This window comes from Theobroma cacao, chromosome 1 (assembly GCF_053813885.1).
Source record: "Theobroma cacao isolate CCN51 chromosome 1, ASM5381388v1, whole genome shotgun sequence".
Taxonomy (NCBI): Eukaryota; Viridiplantae; Streptophyta; class Magnoliopsida; order Malvales; family Malvaceae; genus Theobroma; species Theobroma cacao.
The window spans coordinates 5,864,136-5,888,226 of NC_142639.1; the positions used below are offsets into that span (position 1 = coordinate 5,864,136).

The 24,091-nt window shown below is 33.3% G+C and overlaps 3 protein-coding genes across 3 annotated transcripts; 1 reads left to right on the plus strand and 2 right to left on the minus strand.

The window, feature by feature from the left end:
* LOC18611645 (RING/FYVE/PHD zinc finger superfamily protein) lies at positions 1–7,188 on the minus strand. The gene is made up of 7 exons (XM_007048007.3): positions 6,840–7,188; positions 6,337–6,422; positions 4,927–5,073; positions 4,725–4,833; positions 3,007–3,130; positions 1,287–1,557; positions 1–591 (listed from the first exon to the last, which is right to left on the minus strand). Exons 1-7 carry the CDS (start codon positions 6,961–6,963, stop codon positions 484–486), a joined length of 969 nt encoding a protein of 322 aa, XP_007048069.2. The 5' UTR covers positions 6,964–7,188; the 3' UTR covers positions 1–483.
* Positions 7,189–10,138: 2,950 nt separating this feature from the next.
* Positions 10,139–12,851, plus strand: LOC18611646 (UBP1-associated proteins 1A-like). The gene is made up of 2 exons (XM_007048008.3): positions 10,139–11,226; positions 12,559–12,851. Coding segments are annotated over exons 1-2 (966 nt in total). The 5' UTR covers positions 10,139–10,261; the 3' UTR covers positions 12,560–12,851.
* A 1,943-nt stretch (positions 12,852–14,794) lies between these two features.
* On the minus strand, positions 14,795–17,934 carry LOC18611647 (uncharacterized). Its single transcript, XM_088808855.1, has 3 exons — positions 17,772–17,934; positions 17,142–17,305; positions 14,795–15,496 (listed from the first exon to the last, which is right to left on the minus strand). The coding sequence occupies exons 2-3, from the start codon at positions 17,259–17,261 to the stop codon at positions 15,038–15,040; spliced, it is 579 nt and encodes a 192-aa protein (XP_088664981.1). The 5' UTR covers positions 17,262–17,305; positions 17,772–17,934; the 3' UTR covers positions 14,795–15,037.
* Between the last annotated feature and the right edge of the window lie 6,157 nt (positions 17,935–24,091).

The following is a 24,091-nucleotide window of genomic DNA, read 5'->3' on the forward strand; positions in this document are numbered from 1 at the left end:
TATCAGCAAACATATAAATCACCATATTCAAGTTTGGTAATACACTAACAAATGAGTACATATTACAGAGAAGGGATCACCAACACCCATTTAATGTGAATGAAATAGGTTACATAAGGAACCACTCTCAGGATCTCTACGAGGTTACTAATATTTCGCAGGAAACCATTAGCATGGGATGTCTTTGAAATATGTGTTGTCAGTTATTACTTATCTTACCATGTTCCAAGTTTCCTCACGGAAGTGAAACTAATGGCAACCATTACAGGAATGTGAAAACAAAAAAAATTTTAAGAATTCACATACTTCTAACTGAATGATATCGACAACCTTTATAAATTTTCTTGCTTGATAACTGCATAAAACTCTCTGTTGGAGTAAGTGGCTTCATAAGCCTGTGGTGAAGACTGACCTACCAAAATAGGGAGCCAGTCCATCTTTACAGTATGTTGTTTTTGTCAATGACAAAATATAATTCTAAACTCACAGAAGGCCAAGCGTTTTCAGCTGCTGGATATGCTCAGGTGGAAGAGGAGGAGGAGACCAGTCAGATCCAGTCATTTCACCATCAACATCCTCAACAACATATTCCTAATAGAGTACACATAAAACAAAATTATGTTAAACTGTACAGCAATTTAGGGAAAAAAAAAAGGAACAAAAAAAATAGCCACATTTTTAAAGAAACAAAGAGTGATGCAGCGTATTCAAATTATATTTTGGGAGATCATTTTTAAAATTTTAGAGATGAAACAATTAAAAGGATGAGAATCAAATGGATTTCCCTCAGAATCTCCTTCATCTAAGATTTGGAAAATGAACAGTAAATAAGCAACCAGCGTCAATTGACATACTTCACGTTAACACGGAAACAAGTTAAATGTGGAAAGAGAACCTAAGGTGTATGAGTATTGTTGCCAGGTGCAGTGAAATGTAACATATCTTCTTTTTAACACATTTAACATACTTATTTTTAAACAAAATTTTCTGACAAGCCCACAATAGGACCTTGAATGAAGCTTTTTGCCTATCCCATCATAGAAGCCGTTAACTCAATAGAACGTTTAACCATAAAGCAAAAGGGAACAAATTGAAAATATTCAGTCCTTTTCACTTTTCAGTTCAAGTCTTCCATAGAAGCGGGTTTATTCATCTACAAACTAGGACCTAGATATTAACTCCCTCAAAAAGTTCAGTTGGAACTAATTGGTTTAATGCCCCAAAGAATTGTCCTTATGATACAGCAGTACATGAACAAAAGCTGAAGACAAGTCCGAGCAACTCACCTTTGTCAGCATTCTTTTTGCGAGTATGTGATAGTGCCGCTGCCAAATCCTTTGTCCAACCATTGTAGCCACCAAAACACTGTAAAATATACCAATCACAGTAAATAGTCCCAGCACAATCAAAGCCATTATGAACAACAATGGCAGCCCTGCTTCACCAGCACCTCCTAGGCAACCACATTCAGTAGCAGCACTAGCACAGCTTTCAAAGCATGTCGTACAGTCAGTCCACATACAAAGAGTGCCAGGTAAATGGCAGTCTGCACACATCCTGCAAGATTTAGAAAATAAAGAAATTAATAATATGATCAGTAACCCCTAACAATCACACAACAAATTAATTAGTAAATGATAAATATAAGTACTTCATCCAAATCAGTAGCACCACTTCAATAGCTTATATAACATATAAATAAGGAGCAAAAGCAACCTGCTCTTAAATAAATCAGATCCCCGTACCCGTCAATACATTCAGACTGTTTAAAGTCATATTCCATATCCCCAGTAACCCAGTTCAATGTCAGGAGAGATAACAATGGTAACCCCATAACACAAGGATAACAATGAGAGGAGCACAGGGAAGGGAAGGAGGAAGAGAAGTGGGAGGGTTTAGAACTAGGTAAATCAATACAATGAGTAAAAACAAAGGCAATATGCTTTTCAAACTTTAAGTGCAATACAGGAGAGACTCTTCTGAACTATGCAGACGACACATAATAGATAAATAACAAGCCACACATAACAAATAAATAAATAAAAAGCCTAAAAGGAAACAGGAAAGCAAACAGTGATGAGTATCAAAAGGAGAAGGAAAAGGGTAAGCACAAATGCATCAGAAGATACAGCAATAATTACATGACAAAACATCCAAAGACATCATCAGTTAGAGGCATCTTTTATGCTCCAACAAAGAACATGTACACAGCAGCATAATAAACCTTAAGAAGAAGTAATAAAAAAAAAAAAAAGCCTGGTCAGGTGATTTGAGCATATTTAGAGGATGTTAAAATAACACCTGGGAAGAGGTTAAAGTGGAGTTCGTTTTGTGTTAGAAAACAACTATTAGCTAACTTAGAAAGGATCGCTAATCTTCCTCTTTTTGCTGAATCAATAAACAAATAAATGACACATGTCAAATCTGCAAAGAGAAAAGGGGGGATTAAAAAAGATCATTTGATGTCTCCAAATATATAAAAATTGACAGTTTGAGCATACATTTCCTTTGAAATCAAAGGAAGCCTATCAGTATATCTATGCAATGAGTAAGTGAATTGCATATTGCACAGTAATGGATGATTGATTACAGAGATGGAACATAGTATAACACATGCAAAATATTTTAAACACTATGATGATTATGAAGAATTTGGTGCAAACTGCCACTTGCTTTTCACATATTTGTGCATGTGTAGAGTGCAAAGTTCCGCACAAGCATATATATCAATCATGAGATAAACATGAAAGGTGCTCCACTATATAAATCATGAGACATGAAATCCAACAGAGAAGGGGTAGGGTGGAAGAGAAAGAGAAGATGAGGTAGATGATAAATCACAGAAGTTGACCTGTTAAAGTAAAGTAAGTGATAATTCATTCTCCTTTAGCATATCAATACATAATTGACAAAGTTTTAGTAAAGTATTGATGAATACTAATATATCAAACTGAAAGTATAATTCACCAACTTCCATCAGAGATTGCAAGAATACAGTAGTCATACCCTGGCTGACAGCAACAGAGACATAATTCTCGACAAGGCTGAGCCAAATCATTACGGACTCTTCGATCATAACATGTAATAAAGCACCCTGATAGCCCCAGCAAAGCAAAAAATAGTAATGCTCCTGTATTCAACAATCATTTTGTTAATTATCAGCAACAGAGACAGCACCCAATCTGGGATAATGTCATATTCACACAAGTAAAAAATTATTACAGGATCAAAGCGAGCTAATTGCAAATTTTCTTCAAATATTGTAGTCAATTTACCAAGCAGTGTTTGCCAAATTTCAAAGAAAGAAATCCACAGCAAGTTTTGGATGACTAGATGTCATGTAAAAGACTACAAAAACGACAAGCAATCCCTAAATTTTGTTCGCATTGGTACTTTAACCAACTTGGAGCAGAAAATGAAATCATCACTCAAATTTTAGTGAATAGAGCTTGACACCAAAAAAATTGACGATACCTTGCAAAACTTAAGGTCATAAACAATATTTTTAGTCTTCTACATATATGCAATTACTATTGCATCACTAAAGACCAAACTAATGCCTTTTCCACCCCTCTGAGCTCAATCTCAAAAGTTCATTTTTTTTGGTTTACTAGAATTGTATTTATCCAAGAAGCAGGGGAAAACCTGTTATTAAAACAACATAAAAATAAGAAAAAAGAAACTTTAGTGGCTACCCCTTACAACAATGTTCCAATTATTACATTAAAACCTGGTCATTGGGGGAGTCAGCAATCTAATAACACCACTTAAATGAATCTTTACATAAAAAATAATAAAATGCAGAATATTATCAGAGCCAAACTTCTTCAAGTTTCAAGCCCTCCAGATATGATACAAGTATACTGACCAGGCCACTCTCAATAAGATAGCAGCTAAAGGCTTGCCTTTAAAGTGAGCAAGAATTCAGTAAAAACTCTTCTTGTCAACAACCAATCCCAAAAGTTACTTCATAAACTTCCTATATTTTTTTTTCACTTCCTCTGCAGCAAACTCAAAAATTTTTTCAGCATTATGCATCATGACGGGACTTCATTGTCTTAGCATTGCATTCTACAAATGCTTCAACATAGGCCAGAGTAAATAGTTTTAGATTGCATTTTCAGGATAGAAATTAATTTATAACTATCACGAGTACAATTTGATTCCCCAATTTAAATTTAAAAAGAAAAAAAAAAGTACAAATCAATAAATTTACTGCTGAGCTAACAAAAGAAGTAATCTTCTTTACTTTCAAATAAACCGCTTTTCAGGAAATATGGTATGCTTTAGCTCACAATCGAGGATTCAGCACTAACTATTATCCATCTAACAACATAAAACAATCCTTACATGCAAACCTCCTATGTAAAGGCAAGTAATTACTTCCAATATTACCTTTACACATTACAAACCATATAAGTTTTTTCTCAAACTAACGGAATTTGATACTTAAATTCAATAGAAATCCATCCCAATGATTGCCAAGGGAAGCAGCACTGTCCCATAAGAAAGTTTGTGAAATATTACACAAATTGCTTTGCTGTGCTACATTATTAACAATTCTTTTAGAAGATATATTAAAACAATCCATTTCCTCCTATATATATCAATCATTGACCCAAAACATGAACTGAAACCACTATGATTTACAAGGAAACTAAAACAAACTGTATCATTTGTAACACACATAATCATGATATCACTTCAGGTTCTGGAGATTTTACCACATATATAGTAGAAACTTAGCTCACTATCAAAACCCCATGCAAGGCGGAGCCATGACTGCTGGTAACTGTCAATTAAATAGACCAAATATGCCAGTGAAGCAATGACCTGAGCATGGGAAACAAAAGAACCAGGCATTATACCTAAGAAACATATTTTCAATTGCTGAAGTAAGCTAACAATCAAATACCGATTACATACTAGTTGAACAGCCAGAAATATGGACAAAATGTCTCTGGTCACAAAAAATCGGAATTTCAGGGTTCGCCATTTCCTATCAGCAGCAACATGAACTCTCAAATGATAAGGAGCTTTACAGGTTGTGCAATGAGCAAATGCAAACCCTTCCTGCAAAGGAAAAAGAAATGACATTATGAGATATGGTAGCTAGGAAGTTGGAGAATAGTGCAAAGCACATGAAAAACACACACACATATAGAGATAACAAGCTAGCACCAATTCCCAATTCCCTCCTTTTGACTGGTTATCATTAAATGCATGTGTTCTGTGTGTAGACAGATACATGTGCGCATAACCAGCTAAAACCAACTTTGCCCTGTTGACTGGTCATATTTTGAGGTAGGTATTCTTCAAATACATAAGCAACATAGGTCAATGAATAAATTAGCAAAGAAAGAATTAATTTCATATCAATGGTTGTCTTGTTGCATGTTTTTGTAAGTCTCCTACTACTGTTCAAACCATATATTTATCTTTCTATATTTCTACTTTTTCTCTGATCTTGGCCAAGGTAGATCCAAGGATATCAGTTTTGGAGTGAAGTAATATTCAACTATTAAGGCCATTTTGACAGATACCAATTTTTTTATATAATCTAATATAGCTACATTTCTTGAAATTCTATTACAATTTAGCAAATCATACTTGACTTAGGATGATCATTCAGTGTTTGGATTTTGGAGTTATATGCTGATGTTCAGGCAGTTGAAGGTTTACTGCACCAAGTTCACCAAATTTCTGTTAGGAGTACTTTCCAATCTAGGACAGCATAGGAAGCTATCACGGCAACAACTACGATCACAGTAGAGGGGAAAAACTGAAACTATTTATTCATATACGCTCATTAGCTTAAAACTAATAATCAAATTGAATTTAAGCATTGGGAGGTAAATCAGCATACATGGTATTGAACCATTGATAGGAAAACCTTTACAAAGAATAGACAAACACTTATAGAGTGCGTGCCTTTGCCTTTGATCAAGACCTACTGACTACGCTGGGGTGGTGGGGGGATGAAGCTGATATCTAATACTGTTAGATAAAACTGGATTTTCACCCAAATTTAGAATTTCTCAAACAAATGACTAATGTAGCTTATATAAATCTCCTTGACGTTGTATATTTGTCCAATTTTTACTTTGTTAGTAGTCAGAGGCAGAATAAAGAAATAGAATCAAAATTATGATAACTAGTTAGATATTTGAATGATGTCTGAAAACGAACACTTGAATGATGCAATTTAGCAAAGCAATAAAATAACAGCTACATAAACATCCCTAAGCTCAACTAGAAAACCATAGTACAAGTAAAGTATAATGCACTCGAATTACTCAGTCCCAAAATGAAGAAAATGGCTATTAATATCAATACCTTTACAGCTCGCCAATGATCTAAACATTCGCGGTGTACATATTTGGATGTTCCTTTGCACTTGCAAGGAGCAATAAAATCTCTACCTGAGGAAAACCATTGCACATTGAACTATTAGCACAAGTTCCGTGAAATCACACTTTGGCGGTAAAAATTAAGTTTTTCCCCTGATCTATTTAACATTATTGTGTAAGACTTTCTTCGTCCACAACATCTTTTTAAAATATATATACTGGAATGTAAACAAAAGAAATTGCAAAAGCTTCACAGTGCAATTTTACTACTTTCCTCTCTAAATTCAGTTAATAATCCAATCAGTTCGGTAGCCCTAGACTGATGCACGTAACTGAATTTTTAATATAATTTATTAGATTGACCGGAAGTTTTTCTAGGGAAAGGTGTTGAAATAAACAAAATGAGCATAATTCGAAGCAAAATCGTAAAAACAAATAAAAAAAGAAAATAAAAATTTGATGAAATGAGGGCTTAAAAGTTGAATATACCGTCGGTTTCGAGGCAAATTCGACACTGAATTTGATCGGCAGGACCCGCCTCGAGGTCGATCTCGCTGGGCTCGGTAATCGGTGGGGGAGCCATGAGAGGCAATTCTTCCGATTCATTGCTCATTGTTGATTAACAGAGAAACGAAAAAACAGAGTCGTTTTTGAAAATTGTAATAATATGGAATTGAAACTTAAAAACTATAAATTTACAGAGAAAAAGAGAAATCTCGTTGTTTTCCTCTGTTTCTTAAAGCTGCTGCAACTGTTTCAGAGAGAGGAATTTTAACGTCGCTGATTTTCTTTTTGCATTTTTATTTTTATTTTACAATATGGAATCCTTTTCCTTGTCTTTTTCTTTTTTCTCTTTTTGTAATTTGGGAGGAAATATAAAAACAGAAAGAAGGGCATTTTGGGTTTCCCAAAATAACCATCGATTTGTCTGCTTTGACTAACATGTCCCCGGCTTTTTCTCTGCTTACGTTACCCATTAACTGGGCCAAACACTCGCAGTTTTTCCACTCACTCTTGCACGTGTGGCGGTTTTTCTTTTTTCTTTTTTTTTTTTCATTTTTATCCCTTTATATTAGAGTATGTATTAACTAACTTTGATCTCGTACTTCAGAATTTATGAATCTTTAATATAAATAATTAATAATTTAAAATTGTAATATAAAAAATACTTTAACATAATAAAACTACTATTCAACTTTTAATATGGAAAATAAATTATTATAGTTATTATTCAATCTTAATATGTATTTTAAAGTTATGTCACATTCTATTACAAATTTATTGAGGAAAGCATGTTAAACTATTTAAAAACATAAATTACTATTATTTCAAAAAAATAAAGTCTTGTAATATTCATTACTATTACCTACTTTTATATTTTAAGTGAATAAATATTATTTCAGCAAAATGATAAAAAACACTAATTTTTTTGGTAATGTGTTTGAAACAATTGTATAAAACAAAGAGAATGATTAAATGTACATTTAAATAACAGTATTAATGCATGTGTTAATATAAACGTATAAATTAAACCATACACACATATATATATGATCGAAAAGTATATATTATTTTATAACAAATTTGTAAACTATATTATATGATATAGTTTAACTTTCTTAATGTAGAAAAATTTAGTCTTCTCTTTTCTTTATTATTATTATTATTTTAATCTGATAACTTGTAGAATTTAGGCATTTTCAAATATAGATTTGTTATTTTATTTGAATTTGGTAAGTTTGTAAATTTAAGTATTATTCCATACGTTATGAAGGTAGGCTGTCCGAGTCAACTTTTCTTCTTCGTCAACTTTATACCTTCTTTATATAATATTATTGTATTTTTTTTATTTCGTTTTTAAATTTATTAAGTTGTAGATAATCGTAATGCAAACAACCCCATTACTCTTCTAAAGCCATGCCGTTTTCCGTGTCGCTGTATAGCCTTCACTTTTCCGCCGGCTCTTCTGCGTCAAATCAGCGGCTACACCTCAAAAAAAAAAAAAAATGCAAACAGTTTTAAAGATAAATAAGGAAATAATTAATGGGAAAACATTGGAAATATTATTGCCAATTTTATATTGGGAAACATTTTTTATTTTTATTTAAATAAACGTTGACCCAAAGCAAATGAATAATGGTTAGATACCCCTTTGGAAATGCTTGCAGCAGTGAAAAAGATGTCATCCCGCTAAAAGATTAACATGGAATATTAATGGTTTCTAGAAAAAACTATGTGAGTGTGCGTTGATTAACATAAAAGTATTTTATAATGTTATAATAAAAATAATATTACAGTATTTAATATATAAATAAAATAATAAAAATATAAAAAAATTAACATTACAATATTTACCTTACAAGTATTTTACTGAAAATATAATATTAATTTTTAAAATTATCATTATTTATTAAAATACAAGTTTAATATACTTATATTTTTTATTGTTAATTTTTATATAATACTATATTTTAAATATATTTTTAATGTCATATATTTTATTTTTATTTTTAATATAATTTTTTATATTATATATTTTGTTTTAATTTTTTACCTATATTATGTAAATTTTAATTTCTTATATTTTATTTTATTTTAATATCTAATTCTTATATTATATTTTAGATTTTAATTTTTTTATTTTAATTATAATATTATTAAAAAAATTTAATAAAATAATAAAATTGGATAGTAAAAATGTTTTTAAAAACATTACAAAGTGCAATATAATGTGATTGTATTGGTTTTGGATTGTAATCACATTATATCTATTGGTTGTAATGTGATTGCATTACAATCTTATATTGTAGTGATTTATTATAAAACAAACAATACAATGTAATTTAATTAAACATATTATAGGAAATGTGTTTTCACTTTCTTCATACCAAATAATACTAATAAGCTATCATGTTAAAGCAATTGTCAATTTTTTTAATACTCTTATTGCCAATTAACAATATTATTGCCAATTTTTAGAAAAATTATGTCATCAGAAAAATAAAAATTCTACCTTGCCTATTCATGGGAAAGATTGATCATTAATAAATTCCCTTTTTATAATTTTTTGGTAATATGAAGAAAAACCAAAAATTTAATAAAAATGAAGGTTTTTATTGGATAAGGCAAGGAGAAAATAGCAAAATAACATAAAAGAGAATGAAAATTAGAAATCAAAAGTTACAAAAATATAAAAATTTGTGTCAAATAAAATTAACAAAATAAATTTATTCAACATGATCAACGAGTTACATGAAAACACACACACACACATATATATATATATATATATTATAAAATCACATATGATAATGGGTCATGATATATAACAAAAAATTTACATTCAATGTTTGAATCTACTTTTATCTTTTCTTAAAAAAAAAATTATAGTCCTTAGCAAATAATTAAAAAATATATTTGATATAAATTATATTTATTTCTAAACAATTAAAAATACACTTAAATCTTTTATATTTAATTAACGAATCTCTTCCTCTATACTTTTCCAAACCCAAGGCAGTTAAAAGAATAGACAAGGATCCAACAAATCCTTCCCAATAAATGCACTCACCTTATTTGCTCGTGCCCTTTTAAGAAGGGTCCTGAATTCCCTTTATTGGAAAAAACAATTGATACTTTCGTTTCAATGCCCAACCCTTTTCAGTAATTTCATTTTTTCACATAACTCGAAAGTGTTGGAGGAACCAACTACGCCACCTGGACATCGGGGACAATTTTTTTCCAATAAACTTATATAAGTAATTTGAGGACTTATTTGAAAGGACAGGTTTTTATGTGGCTGCGTCTGTAATTTTGCCACCCAGAAAATACTTACCTTTTTATAACTGAACGACACAGTTGGCTTCTTCCGTTCAGCCTCCCATCTTTCCTTCGATTCCTCTTCTCAGACGATGGTGAAAATCCAGAAACCCAAAAAACAAAAACTCAGCAATAAAAAAATTAAAAAAACCATCAAAAAAATAAAAAACAAACCCGACAATTCCGAAAAACCAACAGTCCCCGAATCTGAACCCGGATCCTCCGACTCCGACTTGGAAACGGAAACCCTTTCCGAGCTCTTGGAACACTACACCAGAGACCAGCTCATCAATCTCATCTCCGCGGTCGCACTCGAAAACTCCTCGTTCCTCTCTTTTGTCCGCCGCTACGCCGGTAGCGACGCCGCTAATCGAAAACTTTTCGTCCATAACCTTGCGTGGGAGACCACACGTGAGTCCCTTGCGTCGGCCTTCGAACCGTTCGGTGAGATCGAGGATTGCAACGTCATCGTCGATAAAGCCACCGGCAAATGCAAAGGTTACGGGTTCGTTCTCTTCAAGGAACGAAAATCGGCTTCCAAGGCGTTGAAAGAGCCGAAAAAGAAAATCAATTACCGAATAACGTCATGCCAGTTGGCATCCGTGGGCCCCATCTCGGCTGCAAAGGATTCAGACCAGACCCACCATAAAAACCCGGCCGATGTGAAGAACAAAAACGTGGCGGAACCAGCTGTACTTTTTCCGCCACACCCGCAGCAGCAGCCGCAGGCGTTGGTGGCGACGCAGAATTTCCCATTGTTGGGCCATAGTAATCCAATTTATGGGAGCTTATTAGGGAGCCAAATTAGTCCGGTGACGCCGCTGGGGGCTACGAGCAAGATGGCGGTTACCGCTGTGCCGTCGGCGGTGACGAGCCACGTGGGTGTGGTTGGAGGAGCGTTTGGGAGGGAAAATTCGTCATTGCTAGGTCAGTACGGGGCAGGTCAAGGGCTACAATATTTATATCCAAATACGCAAATTGAGCAGCAGCCAGGGGCAAGGAGAGGTCAGGGCAAAACTACAACCGGGGCTTTTTCTGGGTATCCCTCATACATTTGGTATGGTTTTAATTTGTTGTCCATTCTGAATTTTAGCTTATATGTTTGTTCAAACTTTATACTTGGTAGTTTTATTACGTATGTTGATCGGAGTATATATTTTTTGTTTAAATTGGATATTTTTAACTTTGAGTTATTGAATTTTGGTCTAATTGTTGATTCAAATTAGATTTTTTTTGGCAATTTATGTTAGATATTTGGAGCTTTAAGATGGATTTAACATAGTAGATATTGATGGTCAATCCACAGTTTACTTCACTGTTTGTTGCATTAGTTTATAATTATGTGTGGCTAATAAGTTAATTTAATTTAATAAGTAATGATAACGATAATCTCCTATGTTACATGGACTAGAGATCCATTGTCAAATACTTGTATGGTATGTAACTGACATGGGTATGCCATGTTTTTGGCAATTTTTTAGATTGATTTGGAGGATCTAAGTGCTATACCCTAGTAAATTTAATGTGTCACAGAAGTGTTGCACAAGGGTATGTTAGAGGTAGGGTAAACTGACAAGTCCACATAACATACAGATAATCACCAACACCATCCTCCTTTTTGTTGAGCCTGCACGTGTCTTAACATATTATCTTTTTTTTTTTTTTAGTTTAATTTGCTCATTATGTCTCATCCTTTCTATCTGCCCAGCACTTCTTCCTTTTTCTTGTAAAATTTGTTTTTGGCACTCACATTTTTGCTCTTCACGCTCTGACAAACTTCTCATCTCATTCCATCAACCTGTTCCACTGACTCTGTAATGTCTTGGTGTTTGTTTTCATAAACAATTTAGACCCAATTCACTTTCTTTGTACGTGGGCTTTTCCCTGCATTGCCACTACTGGTAATTTAGCTTACAATTTCTTTACATTCAAGGTTCTTCTTAGAAGTTTCGTAAAATCATTTTCCTGGGCTAGTCTGTTTAACAGTTGTTTCCCTAATCATACCATTTTCACTTTAAGGTGTTTCTCTTTTGTTTCTCTTTGTTTGAGGCTTTGGCACATTGTGCAATTAGAAGCCTTGCTTGCATTAAATGGCTGTCTGTAACCTTCATTCAGGGTTACTTATGGAATGGTCAATCATCCAGTTATGCTATTTTTGGATCTAAGTGTTCTTTTTCTTTCCCTTTGAATAATCTTAGTGTTTTATTTCTTAATTTTGGTTGCGAAATTTATCCATCAGTTTTTCTGGCATCTGCTATGTCAAATTTTATATTTTGAAGCTTTAGTTTGTTTAAAAGTTTTAGTTTGAAGAAAATGCTTTTGCCAGAGAAGCATTTTATACTTTATGTTGTTTTATTGCCATTACATCACTTGGACTCCATATTTGCAGATGATTTGCAGCTGAGTTTCAAGATGTTCATGCACTTTTGGGAAATGTTTCATGGTCATTTGCTATGGAAAAATTTGAAGTTTGACAATGTTTCTTATGGTTTAGATTTTCAAATTTTGCTGAGCTCAAATAGAACTTGGTGGACCAGGACCATTGCTCTTCTTATCTTCTTCTTATTTGTTTTTTTTTCAACTTCTTCTTCTTCTTTATTTCTCTCTTAAACATCCAAGTTTGTAAACAATGGCAACTCTCAGATTTCCTTTGTTAAATTTTAATTTCTTCATTCTCTGGCATTACAGCTTTCTCTTTCATTTTGGAATTTCCTCTTATTACATCAAGGTTTTTTTCTCCCATCATTTACTATCTAGAGATCTGGGGTAGTAAGCTGATGAATGTGATTAGTTTATTTACTTTGGATTATGACCTTCCATACTTATGGTTCAAATGATTACATTTTGAATACACATGCAGACATGCCTTCTCAATAGTTACTAATCTGCTTATAGAAAAGATCTCCTTGTGTCTAATTAAAATATTTAAAGGATTTATTTTATTCTAATTAGGTATGCTTATATAGCTTTTTATCAGTTTTCTTTCCCACATTTATGAATGAGTCATTGTTAAATTATGATAGTACTCTATAAACATTGCAGAACCCAATAATTAATCATGAAAAAATCACTTTCAAGTTTCAAGAAAGCCCCAAGCCCTTTTTTTTTTTTTTTATGTTGATTGGATTTAACTTACTATTTGTAGTTTACTACTAAAAAATACTATATAAACATTGCGAACCCAATATTTAAGTATTAAAAAATCACTTTCAAGTTTCAAGAAAGCCCCAAGGCCTTTTTTTTTGGGTTATTTTATGTTGATTGGATTTAATTTTTTTGTTTGTGTTATTTTATGTTGATTGGATTTAAGTTACTAATTGTAGTTTACCACTCAAAATATGCCTGTATTTATGTGGTTTCCCATTTTGATCCCTTTTTCATGGAATAATGTTTCTTTTATGCTTTCCTTACCAAGTCAGCCTGGTCACAATACCAAACAAATTTCAATGGTCTGAATTTCTTACCCGTCCCCTCTCCTTTCTCTCTCTCTCTCTCTCTCTCTACCTTTTTTGGGTGATCAAACCAAAGTCTTGTGTTTGTGTGTTGTTTATTTAATTTTACCTTTTTCTTTTGTGGGAGGGGAATTGGAGAGTTGAGGTTAATGAGAAGAATTTATGAAATAGATGAATAAAGAATAATCAGTGTTTACCTTGAAAATATGTCAGCAACATTCTAGAAATTTCCTTCCCCCTTGATAAATGTTTATTTTTTTAGATGTAGTAAAGAAGGGATATGAAGGGTTCCTAACTAAGAATTGATGCAATTGGAGATTAGTAGACCTGTTTATGGGCTGGGCTATTCATCAGGCTTAGACTTTTAAGGCTTAGTTCAGGCCTTCCTGTGAACATATTAAATATATTAATATTAATATAACTTTATAAAAACAATATATTTAACTTAAATGGGTGGGTCTGGGTTTAGGATTTTAAGGTGTTAACCGAGTCCGGTCCAGCCCATAGCTCTATAGATTGATCAACATCTTTGGCTTATTTTTCTCACAGAATAACATAAATTCTGTGAACCGTCCAAAATGATTCTAGTGGACTTGAATTAATCCCAGGATGAAGTTAGAACCAGCTTTATAACTTCTAATTTTAGGGGCGTCATTTTTAATTATACAACTTGTCTAAATCTGCTTCTACATAATAAAGCATAGTGCTATTAGAGACCAATCAAGGGAATTTAGTTTGGCAGTTTATCCAGATAGATTTATGACCATTCTTGCACGATCCTTAGCAATTTCTGTTCCCTGTTCAGTAGAGCCATTAAGTTTCTGTATTTTCTACAGAAATTTTGGATGCTTTTAGATGCTGAAGTTGTGATCCTAGGACTAAAGAGATGATGTGCTCTTCCTTATAATGTAATAGAATGTTCTCTTCCTGGCATGACTATGCTAGCTGAACTTATCTGAGGATAATTTTATTCAAATAGTTAGCAAAAAGATGACCCTTAACAACCTGTGCCTGCACCTGCTTAACAGCTTAAGCCTTCATTTTGAGAAATGTCAACCTCGGTGCTTGAGGCGTAAGGACATAGGCTATCTGTGTGGCTTACCAGAGATTCAATTAATGCCACATTTCATTATTTTGACCAAAATATAAACAAGTAATGATATTCTGAAAGTATGCTAGCAAAACTATCATATCCATTGACTTTATGAGAAGTAGCGGAATCATACATTTTCTCAATTCAATCTTTCCCGCTGCTCAAACAGTTCTAAGTTACTCTAATTGTGCAAAGAAAATGAAATGATTATGCGTGAAAACATTATCCTAAATGGCCTCCTTGGTGGCTAAATAAGATCATAATGTTAGAGGAACAAGTTACATAAAAAGGGTATTTAGGGGAGGCTCCACTAATCTCTTAGTTTACTTCTTCCTCTTCTTTGGAGGCTGGAGGGCTTCCTCATCTTCATCGTCCTCATCCTCATCTTCGTTTTCTACTCCGTCAACATCTTCCTCGTCCTCTTCTCCGCCATCCTCTTCCTCATCCTCATCCTCATCATCATCATCTTCATCATCGTCATCCTCATCCTCTGGGTCGTCACCATCCTCTTCATCATCTTCTTCTTCTCCATTCTGTTCTGCTCCACCTCCTGGTCCCTTCTTTGGGTTATTCTTGTTGCTGTTAGGATTGTTGCCGTAGTCCCCACCTTCTTCAGAGGACACCTCCTCTTCACCTTCTCCAAAGCCACCATCCCCATCATCATCATCTTCCCTGTCATCTTCATTGCCATCTTCCCCATCAGCATCCTCCGGCTTAGGCTGGTTTCGTGCGTGGTCTCCCTTGACTCTAGGTTTATTAGTCAGCAGCAACCCAAAGGAGTTCTGAAATCAATGTCAAGGGGATACATTCAGTGTACAGGTCAAGCAGAAACCACATAAGCAATAACACTGAAGCTTTGTGAAGCAACAAAATAAAAAGCTATGTAAGATGACAATACAGATTGCCAAGGCTCTTGGCTACAAGATAATCATCACTTGCAGATTTACTGGTTGTGCAATTATCAAAACTGATACTGCATAATCAACAAGCAAAAACCTGTGCTTTGATTTTTCATTCTCCTTTTGGTAAGTATCTTTCTTTATTATTTACTGCCAGGTATCAGACTCTGCTTCCTTTACAGGCTAGGAAAAACAACTAATCAAAGAAGCTTCATGAGTATAGGATTCTATTTTTATCCTATGTACAACCGAATCAAAGAAGCTTCACAAAAACTTAACTGTTGTACTTTGAAAGCGTATATTATCTTTGAGCAATATGGAAAGAAAAGTAAGAGCATCAATCCTTGTAAAGCATCTTGGAACAGAGATTATAAAACCCTTTTTACGCAAAAGTGAGGGGCAGCAACAATGGGAATAATTTTTTTTTTTTGTTTCCTGTTGCTTAGAAGCAAATGACATGACACCCCAACTTTAGGAAATATGCTTTCTTCCTACAGGCAAGAAGAATTGGACTCCTCCATTTTTGTCCCTTTGGAACCCGAGTCATACCCAATAGTCTCACAGTGTAAAAGAATAAAATCTCCAGAGAACTTGGCTGTCTGTGTTATATACCCTGATCCTGTAAGAAATTTTCCGTCGAGCCTACCCCCTCGACAAATGTTTAGTTCAAACCAAAATATCGTCATCTAGTCTAGTATGATTACTAAATCATTCCAACAAATAAAGACAAATTCATAATTTCTGTTACAGACGGGCTGTGACGTGTCGTCCAATGATTTGTCAAGGATATTATCCAAGGAATATTCGATTCCCTAACAAGAAGTTTGACTTTTTGTGTTTAAACCAAGACAAGACAAAAAGATTTTATATAAATAACTATATTCCACGTGCGACAAGTCGGAAACTACCCTCAAACAGCCACAGTTAATGCTTTTCTTTTCTCTGCTCCCATCGCGTACGTTAGCAAAATAATCAATCAAAAAGACACCAATAGGAGAAGGCGCATGTTAGTCACCCCAACTACCCCAGAGAAAATCTATTAGGGATCCTAGCTCGCAAAAAAAAAAAAAAAATATCAACAACAGCGCATCTTAGCAGGAATCAAATGCAAAACAAAAACGAAAATGCAAATTGTTCATTGGTGAAATCAATCCTCTAACAAAGAAAAGCGAAAAACAATGGAACCTAAGCAAAACGAAAAAAGAAAAAAGGAGAGAGAAAGAAACAGGCGAGCTGCCCGCTGGCAAAAACACCTTACCATAAGAACGGCCTACAACGGCGCATTTTAGCACTAATCTGAAGCCAAACCGAGAAAACCGCAGCAAAATATAGCAAGTACTATTAAAGAAAAAGATAAACTTTAAACAAAAACAAAAAAACGAAGAGCAAAACACGCGAGCAACCAATGAAAAGGGGCAAAAAAAGAGGGTTTTACGGCGCAAGATAGCATATAGGGCAGAAACCATAAAAAGACAAAATGGAAAAGTACTAAAAAAAGGGAAACAAAGTTTATTAGTATTTGTGTTACCAGCGCCAAAAGGTGGGTTTTCACCAGAGCCGACAAGAACATCGTAGCTAGAGTTTCACCGGCGCATGTTAGCGCGGCGAAACTAACCGTAACTGCCATTGAACCGTGGTCAGCCTCCATTTTCACGGCCAGCGATAATTCTAAAAAATATATTAAAAAACAACCTGCACAGAAAATATGCCGTACCGTTAGATCTGTACTGAAGCTGTGTCAGCCGTTGGATCTGTCACTTTGTTTGTATAGAGTACAGTACGGAACATAACTTATCAAAAAACGAAAGAAAAACATAAAATTTTAAAAATTATGAAAATAAAGAAGTTGTTACGTTAGTAGTGCAAAGAGTTGAAAACAACGAGGAAAGAGCGGGAATCATACTAAAAAGAAAATAGAATTTTTTTGAAAAGAAGGACAGTTATTTTTAGAAGAAAAAGACAATAAACCACTCTCAGTTACGAGCAAAACTCGCCGGTCGAAGTGGTTTTTTGGTAAAAAGAAGGTTTTTTTTATGGCAAAATCAGTATGACTGAAAATAATTAAAGTTAAAAAGAATCGGAAACGTTACGAAATGAGGAATTTGAAGAGAAAATAAGGGAATTAGGAGTAGGGGGAAAGTGAAGGAAGGAAACGTACCGGGAAACGGAGATCAGAGGGAAGAGAGAGTAGATCTGAGGATTTGAAGGGCTAAAAGCAAAGGAAACGAGCAAAATGAGAGGCGTTCATTGTGGACCGTCCGATCGTGATCAAGGAAACCTGAGAGGGAGAAAAGATATAGAGAGAATAATCACGCAGAAGCAAGAAGAGAGAGAGAGAGAGACTACTGGGGAGAGACTGCCCGTAATTTTTCCCAGTCAGGCATCGGGCAGGACGGGCAGCGTCCGCATCATGTAAAAAGATCGAGGGTTCGGGGCTGCCCGGGACTGCAAGTAAGGACAAGTGTTTTGGGTTTAATAGTTATTTATTAAGGCAAAATACTGTTTAATTAATTTAAATCTGTTTTTAGCTCTTTCTTTCTTTTTTTTTTTTTTTTTTCTTTTTGCCTTGTTAATATTTAATTAATAAAAAAATTGGACTTTATCGTTCAAACTCTCTCGCGTGTCCTTTCCTCCCTGGTTTTGGTTAGTTTAAAAGCGGTAACTCACCAACTTTACTTAAAACTTTAACTTTATAAAAGAAATTAGGAAATTTGAAGTTGTAATTGCTAAATAAGGGTGTTTGGCATCAATTTTAATTAAAATTAAAAGATATATTCATTCGACATGAGGCATTTTAAGCAAAGGCTTTTACACCTCAATCACATGACTAGAATACTGATCAAAAGAATAATGGAGTGATTATCTTTTGAGTTTTGACTACTTTAGGAAGTGTGGGGGGATATTATTTTTATGTCAAATTATTTTATTACCTTTTGGAAAGAGAGTAATTTATTCCAACTCATTATTAGAGTCAGTGCACACATGTATTATCATATATGCTTAAATGATAAGGAATTTAGGAACAAGATTTCTTCGGCATTTGGGTGGCAGCCAAAAATTCTTATTTTAATAAAATACTCTTTTCAAGTGCGTGGGGCAGGGGTTGGGTGACGATGATAATTGGCCCGAGAAGGCTCTAGTAACAGTCAATGGCCTAGATTTGGGCCCATATCTTTCCTCTTGAGATTGGGCCCAATGTAATAATTCTAGAGTCAAAGTCGAGGAATGTATTATTGATTTGGGATAAATACTAATTTTACCAACAAATTCATACTCAAATTTAATTTCTCATTTCTTCAGAAAAGAAAATATATTTCCCATACCATTTTAAGTTGATTTTTACCCCGAAAAAAGAATTGGTTCTTAAAATATTGTATTCAACTATTATTAAGAGTTAAAAAAGTCAAACTTACATGTAAAAACAAATAAAAGGTCAAAAAAGCTTTGTTTGGCCGACTGCTTAATATTAAAATTGAACAAGAATGATTTTATAATATGGTCGGAAAAAAGAAAATAAAATTGGGCTCATGCAAATTGGTCGTTTGTTTACTGGAAGGGATAGTCTCTCCAGTCTCCATCATGAAAGGTATGGGTTTTGCCTTAAATTAATAAATACCTCACCCGATCTAACCTACCATGATTTGCTTCAAATCAATTCAATGCATGGTGTTTTTCTTTATAGTTTAGTGTTTTAAAATTTTCTTTTTTATTTTAATACAACATTCAAAGTTTCAAAACCAACTAATTCTGTCTATCCTCACAATCAAGCCAATGAGATTTCCCCATATTCAAATCCAACAAACTTAGATTTCATTGTTTAATTAATTTCTTTTTTAAGTATATACTTTTTTCCATGAGACTAAAGTATCTTATTCTACGTACTTTTCTCGGTGTCTGCAAATGTCTTTGAACTTCGGGCTTGGGAAGTAGAATTAGAAAGGTTAGGGCCTAGGGCACAGCTTGAACAAGGTACGAGACAAACTGGACTAACACCAGCCCAAACTCACCAAGTCCAATACTGGCATCATTTTTCTTTTTATCAATATGAAGCCAAGCCCACGTGGAAAATGATCTTGATTCGAATATTAAGAGACCAAAATCATCGCTTGCCATGTATAATAACACACCAAACACCGCTGACCAGCACCTCCTTTGACTGTTAAAAGTAGGCTTCTAGGTTCAACCCTAGCCGCCGGATCAATGTTGTCAGAAGATTTCTTCTTGGCAGAGCCAAACAGAGCAATTTTCTAGCCCATGTTCATTGCAAAAGACAGCTTCAATAATTCTTGCTTTGATGTTTTCACTGGAACTCCAATGATTGAACTAATAATTGGTTCAAGTCATTATTATCCCCATCAAAATCATAGTTCCTTCTGATGTTTGAACCCCTATCAATGTCCTACTTTGCATGGAAGTTGCTTCCCACCCCAACAACGCTCCATAAAGAAGGAAAAAAAAAACAGTCTTGCTAAGCCTAAGTCTGCATGGTCTTTCCGCCCTCGGCTTTTCTATCTGTTTAGATAAGCATTATGATATAAAAAAGGGGTTTCGTTTCCAACAATTTGTTGATAGTTTATTAACTATAAAGGACAAGAGAAAGTTAAACATGAAGAACCCAAAACCATTTTAAAAACAAACTATAAATTAAAACTTTACAGCTAATGTGGATAAGTGGGATCCGTTTTTTCTCGATGGATTTGTACTTTACTTTGTGAAACCGTATCATGTTTGATGGCTGACGAGAAAGCTAGCTTTTTAGGTTACCATTTCGGCTGCAAAAGCTTATGTAAAGGTTACGTCTGCATCTCGAACAATGCCACTTAATAAGTACTTCGCAGTATTAAGTAAAGAATAAGCTGAGTCTGAAAGTGAAGAAATAAAATTATAGAACTTTAATGACCTGATAAATACATAATACAAACTTCAATAAGGTTTCACATTCATGTTATTTAGATATATCTTTTTGAAAGTTTTTAATATTTTATTTGTACAATTAATTTCAGACGCGTGTATTTTTTTAAATTAATAGACAAAATTAAATCATATAAAATAAAATATTAAATTATAATCTTACTTCGGGTCTCAATCATAATTAAAGTTATAAAAAAGTTAATTATCTGAAATTTTAGTTGAATGATTAGAATATTTTTTAAGACATATATAGAAACTCATTATTGGATTTTTTAAAATTTATATGACAAAAAATAAAACTCACCTATCTCATGAATCAAAATCTGAATTTTCAAAATTAGACCTGAAAAACTTATGTTCGAATTTTATATTTTGTTCATTTAGGTGTTCCTTAAGAACTAATGATTGATCTAACAAAGCATATAGCCTTTTGAAACCCTTTATTTTTGGGTGTACATAAGATTCATTTTAAAAAAAAATTCTATACAATTCTTATGTCCAAAATTTTCTCTATAAAGATTAGTTTTGAATTAATATATGTGCCGCAATTCATGTAGTAGTAATTTATTTATTGGTGTGTATGACTATATATCAAGAGCAATATCCATGGCAAAGATATTTGAGTGCAATTAGACTTTGAATACTATTGTCAATCATCCAAAGGCTCATCACTGCTTATATTCAAAACCTTTTAGAACATGAAGAAGGATGTTACTCATACTATACCTCAGTGAGTTTAGGGTTGAAAGAAATTAGTTGGGAGATACTGGTTTCCGATATTATTATAATAATAGATAGACATGTAGTAATGTGATCATCATTCCACGAAGAGTCTAGTAATAAATTCCAAAATAATGCTGCATGACGTGAAGGATGATTGTAGGGGGTTGCAAAATCGAACATAAAAAATGGCAAATGATAGATTAGCTTAGTGTATGGCCAACAGTGGCCGTCAAACTCTCCTTTTCTTCTAATTGTATCCTAAACTACATCATTATTAATTCTAAAACACTTTTCCTAATTTTATACGTATTATTTAAGTAAACGCATTTCTCCCCCCCCCCGCACTCGAGCATTTCGCTCGTTGGTGCATGATCCACTGTCTAAAAAATAAAATTCAAATTTCTCTTCTCCCAATTAAAAAAAAAAAAACGCATTCCTTCTCCTCTATGAGAATAGTATCAAGAAAATATCATTGTAATTCAAAATTATTTACTGTTTAGATGAAAAATTTGCCAATTGAATCAATTTTCTATTAATCATTTGATTTTCCAGTTTCTGTTTCCTCTTCAAACAGTTAAATGAAGTTATTGGTTTTGATGTATAATTTTTTTCCACTTGAAGCAGCAACGCCTCATTTTTAACCAAAGGAAGTTGTAATGGGAGTGTGATCAGTTGAGAATCTAAAAAATTCCTTTGATGATTTTTTTTAAAATTTTATTTTTGGGGGGGATTGAATCTTCAAAATTGTGACGCCAACACAAGCCATTCTTAGTGGCAAGCCACTTTACATTGCACTTGAGAATAACACCACAAATAGGAAAAAGCAAGTGTTTGCGTGACGTATTCTTCTCTTTGTTCAAACAACTACACAGAGAATATGAAAAGGAAAATCACTAAGGAATCCGCCAACCATTAGAGGGCACCACCCAACCATCATTGCGACCTTTACACATATCATTGCCACCCACACCTAAATATACGTATGTAATTATTTAAACTTATCCTCCTCTCTTCAACCATTTCAATCTTTTCTCTTCCTACTAGATTATCCATACTAGATACATTAATTATTCCTTTAAATTTAGCCATTTTCATGTATGCTTGACCTATTGTTGCTTTTGCTAAATACTAATTGGTCCTTTAATATAAAGCTTTGGAAATGAGTCTCAAAAAGTTGCTAACCCCCAATCAATATATACTATTATAGGAAAAATGGAGGGCCGAGTGAAGAAAAAATATTCAATTTTCTTGGAAGTTTTCCTTTTCTTTCTTTATCAAGTGCAATTTTGAAGATGAGTTCAATCTAATTTTTTAAGTAAAACATATATACTTACTATTGAGTCAAAATATTCAAATGTCAATTAAAATGATTTTGGTTTATAAATTTTTAAATGTTTCATGATCACATGGACCGACAATCGCAATCACATCCCAATTGATATTAAATAATATTGTAATCACAAATGTTATAAGACTTTATATAATATATGTTAGTTTTGTAGTTCAATGTCACCATGCATGTTAATTTGTGTGTATATGCATGGGATGGAAGAAATTGTTGGAAAAGCTTTGTGCTAGACATATGAGAGCTGACTGTCTACTACTATTTTAGTAGTGTTGCTAATTAGTGCATGTGGAATCATTGGTGTCATAGCTAATTAGAATGGCATTGAATGTCATTTCCAGAACTAATACCATGAAAAAATGGGAGTCGAATTGTCCTAACAATGGGGGCAACAAACTAAAGCAACTGGGGTTGGGGGACCTCTGATATTTTGCTATAAGTCAAGACTCAAGAGATAGGTAGATATGGATAAAAGCAAAAGTGAGCTCAAAATTCTCACGAAGCTTCTATTCTAATGTATAAATGAAGTGGGATTACTCTAAAGTAATGCCCTAAGGCAACTTGCACATTTAACAAACTTGCTTATCAAAATGGTATAGATTCGGATTTTGTCTATGCCCTACTGCCTAAATTAAAGTAATTTATCTTTAATTGTCTCATTCTTCTTTTTTTTTTCCAATTAAATGGAATGATTTATTTTTTTATACATGTGATTTTATAAAGTAATTTTTTTCAATTTTAACTTTTAATTATCAGTATATCGTGATATAGTCTCAAATAGTGATATATTTGCACAATATTGATCATATGAATACTTAAGTTGACGGATTCTCCTGGGAAGATTTGATCCTTAATTTTTAAAAAGTTTAATAATTTTGACTTGAACTAAAGAGACTGTTAATTAGTTTGTTTTCTAATTAGAGATTTGATATCTCAAAACATTTAAGCACTTAGATATGAAGAAAAGCATGCGCAGGAGGATAACTAAACATCCAATTATCACTGGTTTTGTCTTGTAAACAATTCACCATCAACCCAACAACAAACTTGATCTGATTAAAGAAGAAAAAATATAGAAAAAGAAAAAGGGGATAAAGGAGTATCACAATAAATAAAACTATTTAAGAGACAAAGTTGGATGTGTTGAGATCAGCTTTGTCCCCTGTAAGATGTGAAGGGGCAATGAGGGGAAGGGTCATGATTAGGTTAGATCACTAAACTTCAATTAAATGAAGAAGAAAACATACATACATACATATATATATATATATATATAAAATTTTATCCATAACTAGCAAACTTGGCTTATGGATTGGGATTAGTCTCCACAAAGGGATTTGTTCTTTCTAATTATTTATTATTTAATAAAGGTTTTGGATACCTAATATTTAACCCAAGGGGTACGGATAAGTGGTTTAAACAAACCATTGCCCACTATTGCCATCTGGTGAAGAAGTGTGTTACTGTTATTATTGGCAACGCCACTGTTTTTATAACAA